The sequence below is a fragment of the Malus sylvestris genome, chromosome 12, assembly GCF_916048215.2.
Source record: "Malus sylvestris chromosome 12, drMalSylv7.2, whole genome shotgun sequence".
In the NCBI taxonomy this organism is placed as follows: domain Eukaryota; kingdom Viridiplantae; phylum Streptophyta; class Magnoliopsida; order Rosales; family Rosaceae; genus Malus; species Malus sylvestris.
This window is the reverse complement of record NC_062271.1, coordinates 19,517,232-19,539,176: the sequence shown is the minus strand read 5'-3', so window position 1 is coordinate 19,539,176 and position 21,945 is coordinate 19,517,232. Positions and strand designations below refer to the sequence as shown.

Here is a 21,945-nt window from a genome sequence, read left to right as displayed (position 1 = left end):
AAGGTTTTCACGCTTATCATGTAATTAATTTAATAAATGATCAAACAACCAATCATACCAAAGTCTGTTGATACTATTTCAAAACGTTATGGTGCAAAATGAAAAAAAATTAAACCTCATGTTTCATTGTGAATATCACCCAAAACTGAAATGATGTGAAATGCAAGAGCATCTCCAAAGGAGATGTCAAATTTTAAACATAAAATTTGAATTTGATAGCCTATGTGGCATTTTGACATTTTTCAAAATTTTGCTCTCCACCTGGTATGTCAAATTAAATATTATTTTATTACACCATTTTCTTTTCTATTTATTTTATTAAACTATTATTTTCTGGGTCTTTGAAGGCTGATCAGCCACCACTTTAGCTGTAGAAGAAATGGGACTGTTTTGAATTGCAAAAATTGATGGGTTGTCATCTTCATACTTAGGGCTGGAAAAATACCAAAAACCCAAACCGAACTGAAAATTTTCCAAAACCAAACCGAAAATTTCGATACCCAATACCGAACCGAACCGAAATTAAAAAAAATTATATTATTTAGTTTTTAAATATATATTCGGAATTTAATCTCAACCGTTGAATACAACACAAGGATCAAACCTTCAGAGAACTCACAACTCACAACTCAGTCACTCTCTCTGTCTCTCGACTTCGACTCGACCTCACCTCGCTCATACAACCTCACCACCCTCCTCGACCTCACCTCAGACAACCTCCTCACCTCAGAATCCGACCACACCCACATCACACAGACCCTCTGATCTTTCTCTATCTCTCGACTTCTCATCCCTCAGACCCTGACTATGTGGAAGAGTCTTCCTTCACGGCACAGAGGCAGAGCTATAGCCACCGGCGCTGCTTACCTTTTTGATCTCTCTCCCTCGAATTCTTCATCCAGATTCCAATGCCCTGCGCACCAATTCTCCCCCAAATCAAGTAAATTTTGGAATTAATTTAGGGTTTGAAATTTAGGGTTTGTGAAATTTAGATTAGGATTTGTGAAATCTAGATTAGGGTTTGTGAAATCTAGTCTTGATTAGGCATTGTTCTTGATTTTATTAAAAATTTGCATTGTTCTAGATTAGGCATTGTTCTTGATCTTATTAAAAGTGTTGGTTGATTTTTAGTTTAGATGTCTGAAGTAATTCAATTTCTATATTGATTTTTACATTAGATGTACTCTCATCTTTGAAGTTTGAATCTTTGAAGTAATTCAATTATCTGCATAATTTGCAATTTTGCATAATGGAAAATGAAAGTGTTGGTTGATTTTTACTCTCATCTCTAAAGTAATTCAATCCGCATAATGGAAAAGGAAAGTGTTGGTTGATTTTTAGTTTAATCCATTAGATTTTGATTTTTTGGAAATGTACTCTCATCGTTGAAGTGCTAATCTTTGGCAAATTTTCACAACTTGCAGTTGCACCAAAATATACAGAACATTAACGTGTGTAAAATATTCCACCTACAATATAATTTGTGAATTGATTATCTATATTTGTTTCAGCAGGAACTCTATTCATATGAATTATTTATCAAGCTTTACAATTGGAACAAGGTGGAATTGCGCCCTTCTGGCCTTATAAATTGCAGTAATAGGTAACATCATATGGTACCTGTTCATGTGATCGTGTTTGGAAAAAACAAGATTGCATAGAACCTAGTAGTGATGTGAACTTGGATTAGATCTTTAGGTCTTCAGAAAGTTTTGTATCCAATTGTGTTATAAACTTATAAATTCATACAATTCCTTGAGTTTTCTTCTCTTGGAGTCCTGCTACTTATCTCTCTCAATCTTGCTTTTTTAATAGGATTCAGATAAAGCTTGCAGATTCATACCCCAACTATGTAAAGAAAATTCAGCCCAATAGCCTAAAAACCCAAAACTATTTCGGGATTTTTTATTTGTCCCTAAATCCCGAAATTTAGGATTTCCGAAAATTTGATTTATGATTAGTCTTGAAATTGAGAATCCCGAGAACTTCGGTTTGAGAATCGGGATGGATTTTCAGTTCGGTATCCCATACTGAATCACTATTCATGGGTCGTGGTCTTTTCCTCATGGGTGCTGCTGATTCAAATTCAGAATCATAGAAAAAATCATTTGGGGTTAAATAATGAGCCCAGGCAAGAAATGAAATTCATCATTACTAAATTGCATCAAATTGTAAGCTAATTGCAGGCAATTATCAGCAAACTGTAAGTCAAAATTAGAGAAAATAATTAAAAAAATAATAGTAATTAGGGATTGAGTGATGAGTACCTGAAAAATGAGTAATAGAAGAGATTGGTGAGCAAGAATGGCAGCATCCACCAGCAAAGAAAGCGGCATAAAATCAGCAGCGGTAGTGTGGCGGGAACTCATTGCAGACCCACCAGCCTCTACCGGACAACCGAGGCCTGGGAAGAAGAAGGTGAAGTCGTAGCCGGCGTCGACGATGACACGCTCGGCCTAACAGGGTAGGGGGTGTTGACGAAGAAAGTTGCAGATCTGATAAAAAAAAGGGTAAATTACATAGTAGCCCCTCAGGTTTGAGCTCTATTGCAATCTCATACAACATCTTTAAAACATTTCACTTTCATACCTCAAGTACTATTTTATTTTAATTTCATACAACCGTTAGATTTTCCATCCATGGATCTGTTAAATGCTGATGTGGCTGCCACATATATGACACGTGGCTGCCAAATGTCTGCCACGTGGCAAATAAAATAATTTTTTAATTTTTTTTAAAAAAAAAACATATCTGCCACTTTTTTTTTTTTTCTCTTTCTTCCTCTTCTTCTCTCTCTTTCTTCTTCTTCTGGGTTCGGACCTTTTTTTTTTTTTTTTTTTTTCTTCTTCTTCTTCTTCTCCCTCCTCCTCCTCTTTCTTCTTCTTCTTCTTCTTCTTCTTCCTCCTTCTTCTGGGTTCGGTTCCTTTCTTCTTTTTTTTTTTTCTCTTTCTTCTTCTTCTCTTTCTCTTTCTTCTTCTTCTTCTTCTCTTTCTCTTTCTTCTTCTTCTGGGTTCGGACCTTTTTTTTTTCTTTTTTTTTCTTCTTCTTCTTCTTCTTCTTCTTCTTCTTCTTCTTCTTCTTCCTCCTTTTTCTGGGTTCGGTCCCTTTTTTTTTTTTTTTTTTTTTCTTCTTCTTCTTCTTCTTCTTCCTCCTTTTTCTGGGTTCGGTCCCTTTTTTTTTTTTTTTTTTTTTTTTTTCTTCTTCTTCTTCTTCTTCTTCTTCTTCTTCTTCTTCTTCTTCTTCTTCTTCTTCCTCCTCCTCCTCCTCCTCCTCCTCCTCCTCCTCCTCTTTCTTCTTCTTCCTCCTTCTGGGTTCGGACCCCTTTCTTTTTTCTTTTTTTCTTCTTCTTCTTCTTCTTCTTCTTTCTCTTCCCTCCTCTTTCTTCTTCTTCTTCTCTTTCTCTTTCTTCTTCTTCTGGGTTCGGACCTTTTTTTTTTTTCTTCCAATTTCAGGTTTTTTTTTTTTAAAAAAAAATTATTTTATTTGCCACGTGGCAGACATTTGGCAGCCACGTTAGCATTTAACAGATCCATGGATGGAAAATCTAACGGTTGTATGAAATTGAAATAAAATAGTACTTGAGGTATGAAAGTGAAATGTTTTAAAGATGTTGTATGAGATTGCAATAAAGCTCAAACCTGAATGGCTACTATGTAATTTACCCTAAAAAAAACTAATAAAAAATATTTGACACTGCTGTCAAATTTGGCAGCTCTTTGGCAGCAAGAGGAAGAGCTGGTATTCCATGTTATGCTACATCATATTTGATTTCTCGGTTGAAAAATATTGTAGTTGCATTTTTTTACTGTTATTGTTGATTTTGATATTTTGATATCTCTTTGAAGATGCTCTAATTAGCCCAACATTCTATCATAAAACCATACTCTTGAAATATGAGGTAAGCCGTAAGCTTGGGTGAGGGATTAGTGCCGAATCAATTTATTAGCTGACAAATGTGCGAGCTCCACTATATATTTATATGGCGGCAGCTCCATGGCATTATTTTTGTTACACAACTTTTGACATATATTTTGTGCAGCTTATATAGTAATGTATTTTAATGATCTGAATTCTATATTTTAGGTTTTCCATTAAAGGTCATGTCTACCAAAAATCATCAAAATCTGAAACTATATGACCGTTAAATTAATGGTTTATGGTTTCTTTGTTGAACGGTATTTGTTCATTTCTTCACTACAAATGAATGTCTTAATAATTTTAGATTTGTCTAATTTTTTGCAAGGATGATGTATGAATGATGTTTTAAAGATAAACGGTTCATATCGTTAAAATACATTATGGAGTAGCCGCCACAAAAACATGTGTAAAATGTTGTGTAAAAAAATGGTATCACGGATCTGCCCTCATTTATATATGTATTATATATACTTACTATCAATGCGTAATCCATAAACCTAATTATGACCAACTCTAATGGAGCACACAAGTCTCACCTATACTAGTGGTTTAATTCTGCAGAATTTCCACAAGGAAAATAGTCATTACATCAAGGTCAACTTAAATTTACCTAACCAAGGTATGTGACGAAACTTTTCGACGAACAAAGCAAGGGGTTTAGAGTTGTGACATGCATGGTACATAATTAGACTAATGTAATTATATATGCATGGTAATATAAAACAAAATTAAAAATTAACAATTAAAAACAAAATAATTATCAAAACGGGCTTAAGTTGTTTTTTTTTTTTTTTTTTCAACAAACGATAATATTTACTACTAAGTGGGAAAGTGAGTAAAGCCTTCTAATAGGTTTGCCAGAATTGAATCTAATACATTTTCTTTACAAGTGAAGAGTGATACCACAAGACCGTAGTACTAAATGTCAACGGACTTAAGTTGTTAAATAATACATAATCGTTTTGCCCAGCTTTTAATTTCAATGGACAGTTGTAAAAACACTTGCCGCTTAATCCGTTTACACTCTCTCCATATAACAAAATAAGAAGAATTTGAATCCTATTCCCAATAATGCTCATGTTTTATACTAATTAATGTATAGAAATAGGCTGTTCCTTATATACAATGATATTGGGGGTAGGAGATTGATTTGACTTAAGTCGCACACTAATTCTAGTTATAATTGTATCAAATTTATCATTTATGAAAGTTAAACATGAGACTTTTATTTAAAGATTGAGATACATAATACTACATCATAGTGCTAGTGACATAGGTTGTTCGTCTTTATCAACTCATATTTATCTATTTATTTAGCAAGAGATTTTAACTTAGTTAGCTAAGAACATTTATCAATATTTTTTTGTTTGTATAAAGAACCATTTTTATTTATGATTTGTTTAATAACTATTTCATTTTTAATAGTTTGTTTTTATTTTTCCATTAAAGATAAGGAAGAAATACATGGGAGGAATGACATATAAAGTTGAGAAAAGATAGGTTGGAGAGATGTAAAAGAAATATATGAGGAGATACAAAATGAAAACCAAAACCTAACTATTTTAACTTCAAGATTTTTTTCATTCATTTTTCTGTTGTAGCATATATTTAATTGAGAGAAAAAAAGGGTGCAACATGGAGAGAAAGAGAGTGAAGAATAGGTTTGAGAAATTCTTTGTTATTCTCCATTCCTTGTGCCGTTATTTATAGTAGTAAAGAGGAGATAAACTTGCTCTCCAAGAATATAAAGTCTAATAGGAAAAATCAAAAGATTCCTAATAGATCTCTACTTAGGATTTAAACAATCACAATATATATTAGAATGCTATGACAACATTTTCATCTTTTTTATTGAATACTTTCTCATCATAATCTAGATGTCCTTCGTCCAGCCCCAACCCCAGCCACTTCAATCTCAAAAACCTTACTCTTAAGCAGTGGCAGATCCAGGAAAAATATTTCGGAGGGGTCATATGTAAAAGTTTACAAACATTTTTTAGACCTCTAATAACCTTAAAAATTAAACTATAGTTCCACCATTCATAACTTATAGAACAAATAACAATACAAGTTACAATAGTCCCCGACGCGATTTCATAAAACGTTGCATTATAGCTTCATTGTCAATGGAAGAAAAAACATTGCTCTCAATATAAACCACCATGCTAGCACTCAACCATTGATATCCCATTCGATTACACAATGGAATCTTCACAATATTCATAACCGAAAAAGCTCTCTCCACTGAAGCAGTAGCAGCTGGTAGAACTAAAGCCAATGTAATTAGCAAATACACATGATTATATACTCTATTCCTCCCCATCTCCACCATTTTTTTTTTTTGCAAGGCTACCAATTCCTTTCAATTGAGAAAATTCACTACTTGAACGCATATCAAGAATATAATGCCCAAGTTGGTATTCAAGTGCCAAGAGTTGACAAGTAGTAAATTCATTCGGATAAAATGAGCAAAACAAATTAGCTTTTGTTCATCAAAAGCCTAGAATGAATCATCCGGGCTCAAACTTGCTAAATAAAGAAGCAAATATGTATTTACCTCATCAAGCAACTATTTAATTCCACAAGTTGCTTATCAATGATAGCAACAACGAGCTCCACATGATAATGATGTAAATTTGTGATTCTTTGAGCTCTACGTCGTGATCTCCTTCGAGTAACATATCCATCATCCATGCGTTTATTATTTTGGCTCTTGGTGTTTATTTATTTTTATTAAACTAAGGCTCCGAAACTATGTCGTTTTGACAAAATAATATTTATTTAAAAAAAGAAAAAGAAAAAGAAGAGCCATTCTTATATCCCAAAACACAAATGAAGACACTTATATCGAAAAATGATCGAAACTTAAACGATTAAAAACAAAATAATTATCGAACCAAGTCTGAATTTCGTCGAGGATAAGGATCGTCTAAACTGGGGCAAATGCAATGAATCTGCCTATGAAACTACATACAAAATTGGAAATTTTGACAGAAAAAAGTTACATTTGGCGGTGATGTCACAAACAGCGGAATTTGGCGGTATCACAAACAGCGAAATCTGCGGTTGATGTCAGAAACAACGATATCTGGCGTCATGATGTCACAACGGAATATTCAATTTTATTTAATCTTCCTCAATCTCGACCCTCCCATCAAAGCAAACGCATCCTGACCGTACACCCAGTGGGTTCGTCCTATAACACGCAACGACAGAGAATCATTTCTCTCTCTCTGCGCCAGCCCGGATGAGTTGTTAGGGCGAAAGCGAAAAATTGGGGATTTTTCTTACCAGTCAAGGTACGCGCGTTTGATAATTATGCAAGTTTTTAGAAACTAGGGTTTTGTTTTGGGGGTTTCTTCGTGTTTTATTCACTAGTATGTTGGTGAGCTTGCAAATTTTGAATTTTTATTTTATTTTACTTGTTGGGGTTTTGATTGGTTTCGTGCACTTTGAATTGATGTGTTGAGTTAGAGATTAATAGATGCTGGGTTTTTGTTTGTTAATTTGATTAGGGAATGTAATTAGAGCTTTAAAGTTGTTGTTTGTGAAAATTTGGTTGGGGTTTACTGTTAGGACTATTCAGATGGAGAATTGATTTCCACCGAATAAAAAGATGAATAACTGATATTTAGTGTTTAACTTTTTTAATTTAAGCAAAATTTTATTGGGTTTCACTGAAATTTGGATGCTCAAGCAAGTGCTTATTTGTTCGTGTTTCTTTCTTTTGTTCATGTTTCTTTCTTAACTGAAGTAATAAGTTCGGTCCGAATAGATCATTGTTAAATTTTCGTTGCTCGAACAAGCCCTTACTTTGTTCATGGTTTTTTTTGTTAACTGAAGTAATGAGTTTTGTCTGAGTAGATGATTTTTATTTTTAATTTTAAGCAAATTTTATAGGGTTCCACTCAGAATTTTGGATGCTAAAATGAGCCCTTATTGTTCATTTTTTTTTATGTTAACTAGAGTAATGAGTTTGGTCCGGAAAGATGTGTGTTAGTGTGTTGAGAAAGTCATTAATAGATACAAACTGATAGCGTTAAGATGCTATGGTTTTTAATATATCCTTATGGTTAGTGTTAGATATCTGGATCTGAAATTTGTAGCAGGGTTTCCATGCTTACCATGCTTAGTGCTTTTTTTCTGCAGCTTGTAATGCCTAATTGTGATGATCGATGTGGCAATACACGTATAGTTATATGGTCAAATTTTAGCAGTAGTCATTTTTGATCAAATTTGGGTTTTAATCTGAATATGGATTATCACTTTTCGCCTAAAGATAAGGGAAATGATCACTGGGCTGCTGCCAGAGCTCAGGTTGAGAATTTGGCATCATTTGACGATGGAACAGGGAACCCGATCTCAGAGGATATGTTTAATAACATTTCTGAGCTCATGAACTTTGACACTTATGCTGGATGGTGCAGCCCAGCAGCAACGGACCAGATTGCAGCCTCTTTGGGGATGCCATCATGTCCATCAGTGACCTATACACCCTTGGATGCCTTGAATTTCGTAGGACATAATGGTGAGCAATTGCCAGGTACGAGTGGTGCGGGAACTTTCAATGTTGGGGGAAGTTTCAATTGTGGAGAAAAAATTGTGTTTGAGCACGTGGGAACCCCCCAATATGGTGTTTCAACAGATTCCAATGATGCGAATGACTCAATTGTTAAGCTAAATAATGGGTCTTTTCAACAGAATAATGTCATGGGCATGGAAGACTATATGATCTATAGGCCACCTGGATTGTCACTCAATGAGAAGATGCTTAAGGCATTGTCGATGTTTAAAGAGACTTCTGGTGGGGGTATTTTAGCGCAATTATGGGTTCCCATGAAGCATGGTGATCAATACTTATTAAGCACTTGTGAGCAACCCTACTTGCTTGACCATATTCTTACAGGGTATCGTGAAGTCTCAAGGATGTTTACGTTCTCTGCAGAAGAAAAACAGGGTTCTATCTTGGGTCTTCCTGGCCGTGTATTTGTCTCCAAAACTCCAGAGTGGACTTCAAATGTTAATTTATACAATAAGACTGAGTACCTGCGGGTGGATTATGCTGCTAATCATCAGGTTCGTGGATCAATTGCCTTACCGATTTTTGATTTTGACCTGGAAAGTTCATGTTGCGCTGTATTGGAACTTGTCAGTACAAAAGAGAAATCCAATTTCGATACAGAGATGGAAATAGTTTGCAGTGCACTTCAGGTCAGTTTCTCTCTTCTCGTGTAACAGCACACACGTACCATATGCAGATGATTGATGCAAATGCTTTTTCTTCTCTTTGTTAAACTTTTAGGTTCATGTTAGTAGAATTAGTAGATGTAATGAATGCCCCAAAAGGTTACATTTACTAATTTTTGTGAGGTGCTTCCCAAGATTACAAATTGTACTACCCTATATGTTTCACATGTGTTGATTATTGTTGTCGATGTTTAAGTGTAAAAATTAATATATTTTGATGGCAATTATGTGCAGGCCGTTAATTTGAAGACCAATGCGCCTCTCCGACTTCTTCCCCAGGTACATATCAGAATATGTTATCTATTTTTTTGTTATTTTCTACACTTCTTATGAGAGAACCTTTGCTTGCAGTGCCTCTCAAAGAACCAAAGAGCTGCTTTAACTGAAATAAATGATGTCTTGCGTGTTATATGCCATGCACATTTATTGCCATTGGCTATGACCTGGATTCCTTGTTGCTACTCTGAGGGAGATGATGATGGAATTAAAAGAGTACGTGTCAAAGGGGGTTTTGCAAATTCAGATGAGAAATGTATACTTTGCATCGAGGAAACAGCTTGTTATGTAAATGATAGAAGAATGCAAGGCTTTGTGCATGCATGTGCAGAACATCATCTTGAGGAAGGGGAGGGAATTGCTGGTAAAGCACTGCAATCAAATCATCCATTCTTCATTAATGATGTTAAAGCATATAATATATATGAATATCCACTTGTTCATCATGCACGCAAGTATGGTTTGAACGCTGCTGTTGCAATTAGGCTAAGGAGCACCTACACCGGTGATGATGACTATATATTGGAGTTTTTTCTCCCTGTCAATGTGAAGGGGAGTACAGAACAACAACTTCTGTTAAACAACCTCTCAGGTACCATGCAGAGAATATGCAAGAGTTTAAGGACAGTTTCAGATGCAGAATTAGTTGGGTTAGGAAGCGCCAACACTGGGTTTCAGAAGGAGACAAGCCCTAATATCCCACAAAGAAATTTTCAGACAACACTGTCAGATAGTGAAATGAATTCAGCTGAAAATGTCACCTTTAATGTTTTTAATCAAAGAAATGGGGGAATCGAAAGAGATAATCCTCCTAAACAGGTATTGCTTTTATAAAAGAACAATATTGTGGATAATTCACTTGTTTCAGTTTCTTTAGAGAACTTTATAGTTTTTATGATGTTTAATTTGAAACAGTGATGGAGATATTTTTTGGTCTTATTGAGTTTTTGTTAGTTATAATGATGGAGATATTTTTTTGTCTTATTGAGTTTTTGTTAGTTATCTAGTACATATTGTAGGAACTACTAGTTATAACCAGAATGGAGGTTTATTGTCCACTGTTCTAAAACATAAATAGAAAAATAAATTATGTAGATACAATTAGATGTAACTCTCAATGGAAAGCATTGTAGAACCAAGAAATCATAATAGTTTTACCCTCCTTTTGACAAGATTGTTGCCTTTAAAGTTGCTTTCTGAAAGAAGCTGCTAGATATAATATCAAGATGATTTATTTTTTATGCCTTTAAAGATAAGGAACATCTATATCCAACATAAATATTATGTAGTAATCTTATGTGTAATCCTTCCTTGAGACAGACCTCATCTTTTCTGTTCTGCATTAAGTCCCAATAATGACCAACATTATCCTTATGTTTCTTTCTGCCGGTTGAAATTAAACATCTCCATGTATTTGCTTTTGTAAATATGGAAACACTGCAAGGGGTCCTTATTATCCCTACCTGGAATGCTATGTTTTTATTGTATAATGGTTTTTCGTTGGCTCTCACGTGAGGAATATTGTTGGAGGGATAACTTTTTTGTACTCTTCTTCATTGTATAGGCACCAAGTGGGTCAACAAGGCAGGCGGAGAAAAAGCGAAGTACGGCGGAGAAAAATGTAAGCTTGAGTGTTTTACAGCAGTACTTCTCTGGGAGTCTCAAGGATGCTGCAAAAAGTATAGGAGGTGAGAGTCATGTATAACGAGTCTACTTTTTAAGAATCCATATTTGGTTTTATCTTATGAATTCATTTTAATAAATAACTTCACATATTCTCTATTAATTATAAACTTTTTTATGATAAGGCACAAATGAAGCTTATTTTTCTGCCTTTATTATTTTCTTACAGAAAATTATATTTTTCCTCCATGCTCTAGTCAGTCCATGACTCCATGTAGAAAACAAACATTTACTGTCAAGTTTCCATGCAAATTATCATTTCATTGTTAAGTATAATTCCTGCTAATTATTTAAAAGGATTTCTTCACTTAATGTATCATTGGCTTTTGGCAGTTTGTCCCACTACGCTAAAAAGGATCTGCAGACAACATGGGATCTCAAGATGGCCATCTCGTAAAATAAATAAGGTGAACCGTTCATTGCGGAAAATACAGACGGTGCTTGATTCTGTTCAGGGGGTGGAGGGAGGATTGAAGTATGACCCAACTACTGGGGGGTTTGTGACAACAGGATCCATCATCCAAGAAGTTGATGCACCAAAAAATCTTTTATTTCCTGAGAAGAACCTGCTTGTTGAGAACTCTGAGCCAGTTGCCCGACATCCCATTTCAATGCCTTCCTACAATACTGGTGAGAGTTTGACAGTTAAGTTGGAAGAGGATGGGAGTTGTGTTCCAACTTCTCATGAGAAAGAGGTAAAGACACAGAGCATCCCTTTCATGCCTCAAGGGGACTCTAAGCCGATTGCAATGGATTTTGGATCATGCGATCCTACTAACCATGGGATCACACCTGATTCGAAGGGCTCTTATCTTGCAAAAGAAGTTAATAAATGGGGTCACATCCAAAACAGTCTAAGGTTAGACAATTCTGACTGCCACTTTGTGTCTCAGAACTCAAGCTCGTTGGTTGCTGCTGATGAGATGGACATGGGAGTACATGGAGATGATGGGATTGTTGAATATAACCAACATAGTTCTTCGAGCTTGACGGATTCATCGAATGACTTTGGTTCAACAATGCAGGGATACTCATCAAGCACTCAGAGCTTTGAGGAGCAAAAGCACCCACAAGTCGAGACAAGCACTGGAGAGAATGGGTCAAAAATAATCGTGAAAGCTACTTATAAAGAGGATACAATCAGGTTCAAGTTTGAGCCTTCTCTTGGGTGCCTTCAACTGTATGAAGAGGTTGCAAAGAGGTTGAAGTTGCAAAATGGGACATTCCAACTCAAGTATTTGGATGATGAAGAGGAATGGGTGATGTTAGTCAGCGATGCAGATTTGCAGGAGTGTCTTGAGATACTGGATGACATCGGAAAGCGTTGTGCTAAGTTCATGGTCCGTGATATACCTTCCGGCGTGGGTAGTTCTGGAAGTAGCAACTTTCTGGGGTAAATTTTGTGTTTGCTTTTATAGTATACTTGATAGGAATTTTCTACTCGCTTTATATTCTACTTCCTATGGGGTTAAGTACTTCCATGGTGGTGGGAGGGGACGTTGATGAGATGGTCACCAATTGAGACGTCATTGCTCCTTTCTAATATTAGCAGGTTGGGTATTAAAATAGTTCCGAATTAAGCAAAGAGAAGATATGGCCTATATGATCCATGTTACAATAAGCTCTGTATATGTTAGAATGGATGTAGTCATAGAAAGGTTAGAGGGGTATTAATCTGCAATGCTTAATCCCAGTTTGTACAGATCATATATAATATATATATGAACTTGAAGAGATAAAATTTCCATGAAGTGAAACACTTTTATCTTTCAAATCAGTTTTGTTCTAAGGGAAAAGTATTTTAGGCCACAATGTGCTCGTCAAATATAGTTCACTTCTATCACCGCCACCGATGGAGTTCATGCTTGCTGATGTTGGGATTGCAATGGGGCATTTCTCTGGAACTGAGGTATTTATCTAGTTGTTTTCGCCTGTTCAATCATACTTTTCAGCGCTTGTTATAATTCCCTTATTTGGTAGCTTAAGTTTAATTTTCTTATTTCTTCCGACTTGTTGCATTTTGTTGCTTCTTTTTGTACGAGGTCACCTGAGAATGCTCTCACTAACATTCACTTGAAACTTGATTATGCTGGACAGGATTGGGATGTACGCTGGACTGGCAACTGTCGGCATATTCGTTATTTGGCATACACATGGTTTTTCTCGAGTCTTAATCTCAGTGGGGATGGCTCCCCCCGTGTCACATAATCCCAGCTCGCCAATTGGGGATAGTCTCAGATTTTCTCCTTTGATAATAACCCCTGTGATGATTTCCATGGTGTCCCTCTTCGTGTTGATCCCCATCAAAATGTTCAACTCTCTCGGGGCCCTCTCGCTTTCTGAGGACAGAAGCCTTGTGCCAATGCCCCATGGATAAACTCCTGGCTCCTCACGGTCGTGTCTGTTTCATTTGGCCCGCACTTCTTTATCCTCCATGCGCCATTCTTTGTTCAAGTATCCCGTGTTGTGCCCCTGAGCTAGAACGAGCGGCGGCTTTGGCGGTTGCATTTCCGTTAGTTCTCGTTAATATGATCCTGAAGTTTGTGGAGAGATGGACAAGTAGGTTTCAACTTTTGCATAAGCAGAGCCCCTGATCCATATATCTTTGCTAGGTTTTATTTATTTTGTTTCTGTGTTCATTAAACATTTTGGTGGTTGTGAAAACTGGTTTAACTTTTCCCCCTTCATATCCGCAAATTATCCGAGTGAAAATCTTTTGCCTACCAGGCTGATTCTGATCCGTGCAAAGTTCTGTAACGTGGTAGATACAGTGGAATTTACTTCCCAGGCTCATAAGCACATTGTGTAAGAATCGTCGTTCACTAGAAAAGCCTAGAAAGTTTAATTAAATAAATTTGCTCTTTTGAATGCTTGTGAGCACTTTTTTTAAAGGCACTTATTGACTGTCAAATTCGTTTATATTATATTTAGATGAACAAATTTAAGATTACTAATGAATTTTAAAATGACAGAAATTGAAATGACGGGAATTTATTTTGTGGAATTTGTGAATTTTCTTGTTTGATTAACTTAAAAGAACATTGGAATTGAATACGGAATTTGTTATTTTTAAACTTTTAATTATAGAAATTGAAAAATGATACTTATTTACATAGAATTTAAACTTGAGAATTGGAGGTCTCAAATTCTAAGGTTTTTTTCCACGTGAAAATTCTAAATTTCTATGTTTATGAATCCAAACAAGAAGATTGGTGTATGTCAATTATAAATTCTGATTTTGTCCAAATTCTAAGTTTATTTCCCTCATTCAATAACTATGTTTGACGAAAAAATTTAGAAGCGCTTTTGGCTCATGGAAGATTTTTTAGAAGCACCCGTCATGTGCTATTTTAGAAAGCACTTCGAAGGGCTTTTGGATTTTTGATAGAAATCTCCAATGTGTTCACAAGAAAAGGTACTTCTAGCAGAAGTGCTTTTTATGAGTAGTTACCAAAACTAGGGACCGAGCGTTGTAACAAACCTCTATTTGTACTGATTCAGAAAGGCCAGGCCCATTTTAGGCCCAATACAACCGCTCGATTATTGAAAACGTATCGTGGCCGTCCAACCGGTCGGTTCGTTCTATAAATTATGCGGAGTCCCTCTCTCTATCTCACTGTGTTCCGCAAGCGTGATTAGGGTTACATCGAAATTTGGGGATTTTTGTAAGCGTTCAAGGTACGCACCTGTAACAACATAAAATTAGGAATTTTTTAGGGTTTTCTTGTTTATTATACATTCTCAGGGGGTTTGTTTCACAAATTTTGGATTTTTATTCCATATGATGGTGTTCAAATTTGATTCGATATGTTTATGCGATAATTTTCTTTTGAATTTATGCGTTGAGCTACATATTAGTGGATTCTGGGTTTGTTTCGAGGTTAATTACCGGTTGTAATTACGAATTAGGGATTCTTATTTGTGAAAGCAAAGCGTGTCTTTAGAGCTGGTTTATGGTTGGATTGCTCAGGATGAAGAATTGGTGTAGTGTGAATATTTATTGGGTCCCATTCAAATTTTGTGGATGCTAATGATTTGGGTCTTTTTCTTGTTAACGTTTTGAAAATTCATTAATCGATACAATCGAGAGTATGAAGATGTTCTGCTGTTTAGTGTTTTATTATTATTAATGTTAAATTACTGATTTTGAAATTTTACCAAGTTTTCACATAGGGCCTGGTGCTTATAATGATAACGAATTTTCCTGCAGCTTGACAATGCCTCGTTATGATGATCGATATGGCAACACCCGTCTTTATGTTGGTCGGTTGTCTTCACGCACGCGTTCACGTGATCTAGAACGGCTGTTCAACAGATATGGAAGGTAATAAGTAATGTCCTTTTTTAGAATGCGATTTGAGCGACAAAATTTCTGTTTATCCAATTTATTTGATATCACAATGGTTATCCTAATGCGTCTTATTACTTAAATGTAATGTTAAACTAATCTATTTGTAAGAGCTGTCAAAATATTCCACCAAAAAGGTTGGGGACCTTTTGGTTTCTTGCCAAGCTTGCTTTAGTGCTTGGTTTAATGTAACTTTTCAGCTTGTGTGTGGGAGCTTTTAGCCCCAAGTGTTTTCTTAACTTGAATGATCTTGTTGAAGGTTTCTTGGGTTTGGTGGCCTTACTTGGAGGTCTATGGTGGGAGGGTGACCTTGGTGGAATTGGTGGAAATTTTGCCGAGTGTGGCCTTGGTGGAAAATCTTGCAGAGTGTATAGGAGACTTTGGCGATTCTTTCTGTAGTCTTATTGCTTGTTTTATCGAAATGGCAACAATCTCAATCTGGTGTTTAGTTTGTCTGTGACGGGCGAAGTATCATACACTTGAAGTTCTTAAAGTAATGATAGCCTTACTGTTTCTGGAAACCGTTTACGCAGAGTACGTGATGTGGACATGAAGCGGGAGTTTGCTTTTGTTGTAAGTTTTTATTTCCTCTTCTTTCTGATTTTTTTGCTTACAATGTTTTCTTGAGATCCGTTTATGGATCATATAACCCAATATTGGTTGGTTCCTTTTGTGGCATCTGCTCTCACCTTCTGATAATAGGACTTTAGTGATCCTCGAGATGCTGATGATGCAAGATATAGCTTAGATGGTCGGGAATTTGATGGAAGTCGTCTCATTGTGGAATTTGCAAAAGGGGTAAGTTTATTAGCTGGATGTTTCTTTCCGAGTAAAATACCTATACATGTTATAGTTGGATTGTTTCAAGTTGAATTAAAATGCCCCATGTACTTTCGTGATTGCTTGCCAACTACTGTACTCTTAATCTTGTTTGATCTTCCACCTAAATCCGTCATATCTACGCCCCCTTATATTGTTGTGTTAGTTTTTCAGGTTTGTGTTTGTGTTCATTTATTGTATCAGACTGATAGTTTTTTCTTTGTTACTTTGGGGAAGGCACCACGTGGTTCGCGGGAATATTTAGGCAGAGGTCCTACTCCTGGATCTGGACGTTGCTTTAATTGTGGCATTGACGGCCACTGGGCTCGTGATTGCAAGGCTGGGGACTGGAAGAATAAGTGCTATCGCTGTGGAGAAAGAGGCCATATTGAAAGGCAGTGCAAAAATAGTCCAAAGGAATTAAGGTTGGTACTTGTTATCAAGTCTTTTTTCATTGTTTGTCGTTATTCCTCTTCCCTTTTTTTGGATGATCTCTGTAGCAGCCTTTATTTCACATTGCTCAACTTGTATTTCAGTCGCGGGCGGAGTCGCTCACCAGTTGGATCACGTTCTCGCCGTGGAAGAAGCCGTAGCCCAAGTTACAGCCGAAGCCGCAGCTATAGGTCAGTATGCTCTCGATCCTGATAATGTCTATGAGGAATTTTATGATAATAGAGCATGTGCTATTTTTAATTTTGATATGGTTATATGCCAACATCCTACACATCTTACTGTAGTTATCTGGACTTTTGTAGTGAGTTAAGCGAATTACATGATTGGGGTATAGAAGGCTTGATAGTGTTCTTTTTTCTAGAGAACGAGCAAAGCAATATCCTCTTGCAAATTAATCCTGATGGGAAATGTTAAACAAACTTAGATTCAGATGCATGATTTTCCTTGGGATACGCCTACATATTCCATATATTTATATTTATCAACCAGATCATTTCTTATTGGCAGCCGTTCAAGGTCCCCAGCAAGGAGAGGGCGAAGTGAGGATCGCTATGACAGATCACGGAGCCCTTCTTACAGGAAGAGTCCACTGCCCTCAAAAGGAGGGAGGAAGCGCAGCCTGACACCTGATGTAGACAGTCCTCGTGGGAGACGTAGCCCTTCCCCCAGAAATGGTAGAATGGAAATGGAGAAAGAGGGCTCTGATTACAGCCCCAGGGTAAGAAGTAGAAGTCCGGTTAGCCCCAGGTTAAGGAGCAGAAGTCCTGTTAGCCCTGGTAGAGACAGCCCTGTTGTCAGGAAGTATCCAAGCCCTACTGAAGCCGATGGTCGCGGTCGCAGTCCCAGTCCCGATCGGAGCCCCGTCGCTGATTATGATGATGACAACCGTCGCACTCCCAGAGGCAGCGAGTCACCATAGGGTTCTGGGGAAAAGAAATGTCATTTACTCGGGTAAACTTTAATATAAAATGTTAGTTTTCTTGTTGATTGTATTTAACTTGGTATTCTCTCTTTCTTGTCGGACTATTTTTGGTCATATGTTGTGTTGTCGGACAGTCTAGTAAAAATGTATCTTGCTATTCAGAATTCGGGTTTCTGTTTGATAACGAAGGAACTTATATTTTGGGCTGAAAACAACTTAATTCTATACAGCAAGCTACATTGTGCAAGTTTCGAATGAATGTCTACCACTACGGAATGCATCTTCGTATTCTTTCGTTTTATGGTGAAAAGAAATTATTCTTTCTTCCAGTTCGCTATGCGATTTGCACTATTGTGATACATGGCGAATTTGGGCTAAACAAACAATGATCGCAATAGTGCAAATCATAGATACATTCCGTACCTACAATCAGATTGCGCAATCTACATTACAAATCTTGAGAGTTGAGACGGGCTGGGGTCTTATGCTTCTTCAGCACGTACCTAATGCAACCAATTTTGAATTGTATGAATGAGTTCGATATGTGCTTGTTGCGTCTTCTCTTAAGTGTAAGATCCATAGCTCGTCTCAGGTACCAGGACAATTATGAATTCATTACCAAGACAACATAATTACAAAGAAAGAGCCGTAGTTACAATAAGCGCACAGCTAATTTGGATTTTGGACCTCTAAAGTAAAGCAAAAAATTCAAAATTCTAAACAGACGACTATTTTAGATCCGAATCACTTGTCAAATGATCCGTCAATCAATAATCTAGTACTAGTGTGTTCTACACAATCAAAGGTAAAGAAGCTCTCAATCGTAGTTGGGAATGGTTTCATCTCATAAGTGTGTCCTATTGATCGAATCACCAAATAGTAGTTATGTCACTACTCACGAAGTTATCCTTCCGAAAAATATGTGTTCCATCATATTGATTAAAACAATTCAGAATTTGTGCGACCTTTGCTTGCTGCAATTTTGTCGTTTTGACTTCTTGTTTTTGTTGCCAATATGAGTTTAGTATGATTTATGTGTTCTAAATAGTTTTGAAGTAAAAATAATATATATATATATATATATATATATATATATAATAATCATAATATTTTACTTTAGGAGAGCTATAGCTTCCTAAGTTACATAGTTAGCTTTAATATATATATATATATATATATATATATATATATATATATATTTTTTTTTTTTATAAAGGGAACACCTGGTGGTAAGTCATGACTATCTATCATTTCTAGGCCTAGAGAGATTATAGAGAATTTCACCATGCCCATGGCTAAAATCATGCAGACTAATTAGCTCGGAGCATCAAACCTGGGACCTCCCACATTGTTTTGTTTATTGGGGAGCTACTTCGTGCCCTTACTACTGAACCACTTGTTGTGGTTAGATAGTTAGCTTTAATAAGAGTAGATGAATCATGGGGTCAAATGACATAAACATAATTTATTCTGTCATTGCGATAAAATGTCATTAGTAATATAATATAATTTAATTGCCCATTCTCCACATTTAACTTTCCAATAAGCAAGAACCTATTTTCGATTTGAAATGCGTTCTTGATAAATTTACATAGGCAAATTTTCGAATTTACTATAACACCCTTAGCTGTAAAGAGTAATCGTTGAAGCTCCGTATTTTAACAAGGGCAAACTTGTGATTGGAAATAAATAGATTATGTATACCACTGTGAATCCAAGTGACCAAACAGACCGAAACCACCGCCACCGCTAACTCTTATCCAAAAATGTCCAACGCGGTGGCGCTGCCCTGTCTAGGCATAGTGAGCATGGCGCGCCGGCCGCGCCAGACGGCCAAGACAAAGAAAACCCGGGTCCCGAATCCGACAGCGCCGACGAGTGTCGGGTTCGGAGCCAAAAGGAAGGAGCAGAAGTGGCAGTGCGTGGAGGGCTGCGGAGCTTGCTGCAAACTCGACAAAGGCCCCTCCTTTGCCACCCCAGAAGAGATTTTCACCAACCCTTCGGACATCGAGGTTTGATTTCTCAAAATCTCCGAGAAATTCATGAATTTCGTCAAAATTTGGAGTTTGATTTGTATGAATTTCAGCTTTACAGAAGCATGGTCGGAGAAGATGGGTGGTGTGTGAATTTTGATAAAAGCACGCGAAAGTGTTCGATTTACGACGGTGAGGCATTTTTCTTTCGTTATGTTTGAAACGCACCGTTTTGTATTGGATGGATTGTTATCTTACTTTGATTTTTGAGGTGTTTGACAGAACGTCCATATTTTTGCCGTGTGGAGGCTGAGGTGTTTCACTCCTTGTATGGGTTTAGTGAGAAGAAATTCAACAAGGAGGCCTGCAGGTGGTCTTATTATTATTATTTACATCTTTAATTAGTTTCGTAAAATATTTTCATTTCTAATTTGGCTCATGCTTCCATGTTTTGATTGTAGGAGCTGCAGGGACACAATTAAATCAGTTTATGGTCCCCATTCCAAAGAGTTGGTTAACTTCAATAGTGCAGTAGAGAGCTCCAGCAGCACTACTAGTTAAATTAGTGCAATTTGCACCACTAGTTGTCACAGGCTTAGCTGCAAATCAATAGGCTTTCAGGCATGGAGGTGAAACAGATTTTGGCAGAGCTTCAATTTTGATGGACCTTCAGAAGTTCCTCAATCGGTTGCCAGTTTTTCAGCACCTGCAGATTTTGAGAGGAACAATGTAGGCTCGTTGAAAGCCACGATGAATTCGGATTCGAAAGTGCTTGTTTGTGTGTGCTTTTATGTTCAGCACTTCTGTACAATGTTGAGGCCTTCCCCAATCTTATGTACCAAAATCATCTTGAAATGAATTGATACTGCAGAAAGAACTCAACTTGATTAACATTGCCTTTTGTTCATTATTATTATTGTTATTTTTGTTGCATTTGGTATTTATTTTAGTGGAGTAAACCATACTGACAATACAATATTCTAAACTACTACAATTTACGAGAAACGGGCTTCAGGGCCATCCTCCTGGAGAACTAACCGCACCCCAATCAGACACAGGTGAACAAGGATGTAAGAACACTATATTGACCAATTGCCCTAAACGACGTTGTCAAATGCGTTAGAGACTTAAAAAAAATACAGTTACAAGTGGGGATTTTGTGACTAAGCGCTCAAAGAGTGAGAGGGGAGTGAGAAATTTGCGTGGACGTACGATTTGACACCAGTAAAAACTCTCGGGCTTTGTCCAAGTCCACCAGTCTGTTAAAACCGTTATTTCAACCACATTCATAGCCACCACAACCTCCACTCTTCCAACAAGTTCAGGAAACCTTTCCCTTCTTCCTCCCTCTCCAAATTTCCAGCCATGTCGATTCTACTCCTCCTAGCCTTCTTGGCAGCAATCACTCCCGCCATAGAAGCCGTCTGCTCCGACGCCATGCTCACTTCCCTCTCGTCTTCCGGCTTCACAATCTTCGCCCACGCTCTACATTCCCAAAACATCACCGCCAACGCCACCACCGCCGCCAGAGTGACTTGCTTCGTGCCACCCGACGACTCCCTCTTAGGCAAGGTGCTCGGCCCCACCACCCTCCGCGCTCACGTCTACACCTCCGGCGCCCTGCCTTTCCAAGCCCTCCTCAAGCTCCCTCTCAACACCACCCTCCCTGCTCACAACACACGGCTTGTTTTCGGCACTGACGGCAGAAGGGTCTCCTTCAACGACGTTCTTGTCACCGCCCCGAATCTCCACGTCGACGATTCTTGCGTTGTTCACGGCGTTGAAGGGCCGCTGGTGCCAATGCCTCCATTGACTGAAGATGCTCCGAGGACAAGAACCAAGAATGTGGCGTCTCAGGCATTGCCAAATCACCGTCGACGGCGGTTTGCTGAGATTGTCAGGTTTATCCGTCGTGCGCACCGCCCGATTTTCGTTGATGGGGATCAAGACACGACCAGCCTCCCTTGAGAATCTGTGAAGTCTTGGCGATTTTTCCTAGTCCATAATTTCGATTTCGGTTGCTGATCATTGTGATTAGAATGCAACTCAATTTCATGTTACATATTCCATCTCTAATGGAATTCAGATGTTCTGTGTAATTGTAAACCGCAATGAAATGAGCCATTTCGGATTTCCGCCATATTGACTTCTTTATGATCTTCGTTTGATGGATTCAACAAGAATTTTTCTGGTATGGAAATTTTAGAAAATCCTATGCCAAGTTGCCAACCACTTTGATAGCAATTGGGACTGTTTGCCCCGAGAAAATTCTTTCTCAGCAAGTGGAAGCTGTGAACCTTTTTTTT

General features: G+C 37.3%; 3 protein-coding genes, 1 long non-coding RNA gene and 1 pseudogene across 5 annotated transcripts; 4 read left to right on the top strand and 1 right to left on the bottom strand.

Annotated features, from left to right (window-relative positions):
• Positions 1–522: 522 nt before the first annotated feature.
• On the bottom strand, positions 523–2,879 carry LOC126594512 (uncharacterized). Its single transcript, XR_007613311.1, has 2 exons — positions 2,268–2,879; positions 523–2,072 (listed from the first exon to the last, which is right to left on the bottom strand). It is a non-coding gene; the product is annotated as an uncharacterized LOC126594512 (long non-coding RNA).
• A 4,176-nt stretch (positions 2,880–7,055) lies between these two features.
• LOC126592973 (protein NLP9-like) lies at positions 7,056–13,992 on the top strand. Its single transcript, XM_050258802.1, has 7 exons — positions 7,056–7,217; positions 8,068–9,129; positions 9,400–9,444; positions 9,517–10,260; positions 11,006–11,129; positions 11,458–13,033; positions 13,222–13,992. The coding sequence occupies exons 2-6, from the start codon at positions 8,173–8,175 to the stop codon at positions 12,519–12,521; spliced, it is 2,934 nt and encodes a 977-aa protein (XP_050114759.1). The 5' UTR covers positions 7,056–7,217; positions 8,068–8,172; the 3' UTR covers positions 12,522–13,033; positions 13,222–13,992.
• On the top strand, positions 12,977–13,992 carry LOC126592218 (calcium-transporting ATPase 1, endoplasmic reticulum-type-like; annotated as a pseudogene).
• A 673-nt stretch (positions 13,993–14,665) lies between these two features.
• Positions 14,666–17,830, top strand: LOC126593743 (serine/arginine-rich splicing factor RS2Z32-like). Of its 2 annotated transcripts, XM_050259858.1 has the most exons (7): positions 14,666–14,802; positions 15,335–15,448; positions 16,006–16,045; positions 16,175–16,270; positions 16,529–16,716; positions 16,828–16,914; positions 17,252–17,830. In XM_050259858.1, exons 2-7 carry the CDS (start codon positions 15,342–15,344, stop codon positions 17,661–17,663), a joined length of 930 nt encoding a protein of 309 aa, XP_050115815.1. In that variant the 5' UTR covers positions 14,666–14,802; positions 15,335–15,341; the 3' UTR covers positions 17,664–17,830. The 2 variants fall into 2 exon arrangements, with proteins under 2 accessions (XP_050115815.1, XP_050115816.1); XM_050259859.1 differs by lacking the exon at positions 14,666–14,802 and having other exon boundaries at positions 15,330–15,448; positions 15,732–16,045.
• Positions 17,831–19,354: 1,524 nt separating this feature from the next.
• On the top strand, positions 19,355–20,530 carry LOC126594179 (uncharacterized). The gene is made up of 4 exons (XM_050260396.1): positions 19,355–19,678; positions 19,753–19,831; positions 19,922–20,009; positions 20,101–20,530. The coding sequence occupies exons 1-4, from the start codon at positions 19,433–19,435 to the stop codon at positions 20,198–20,200; spliced, it is 513 nt and encodes a 170-aa protein (XP_050116353.1). The 5' UTR covers positions 19,355–19,432; the 3' UTR covers positions 20,201–20,530.
• Positions 20,531–21,945: the final 1,415 nt, after the last annotated feature.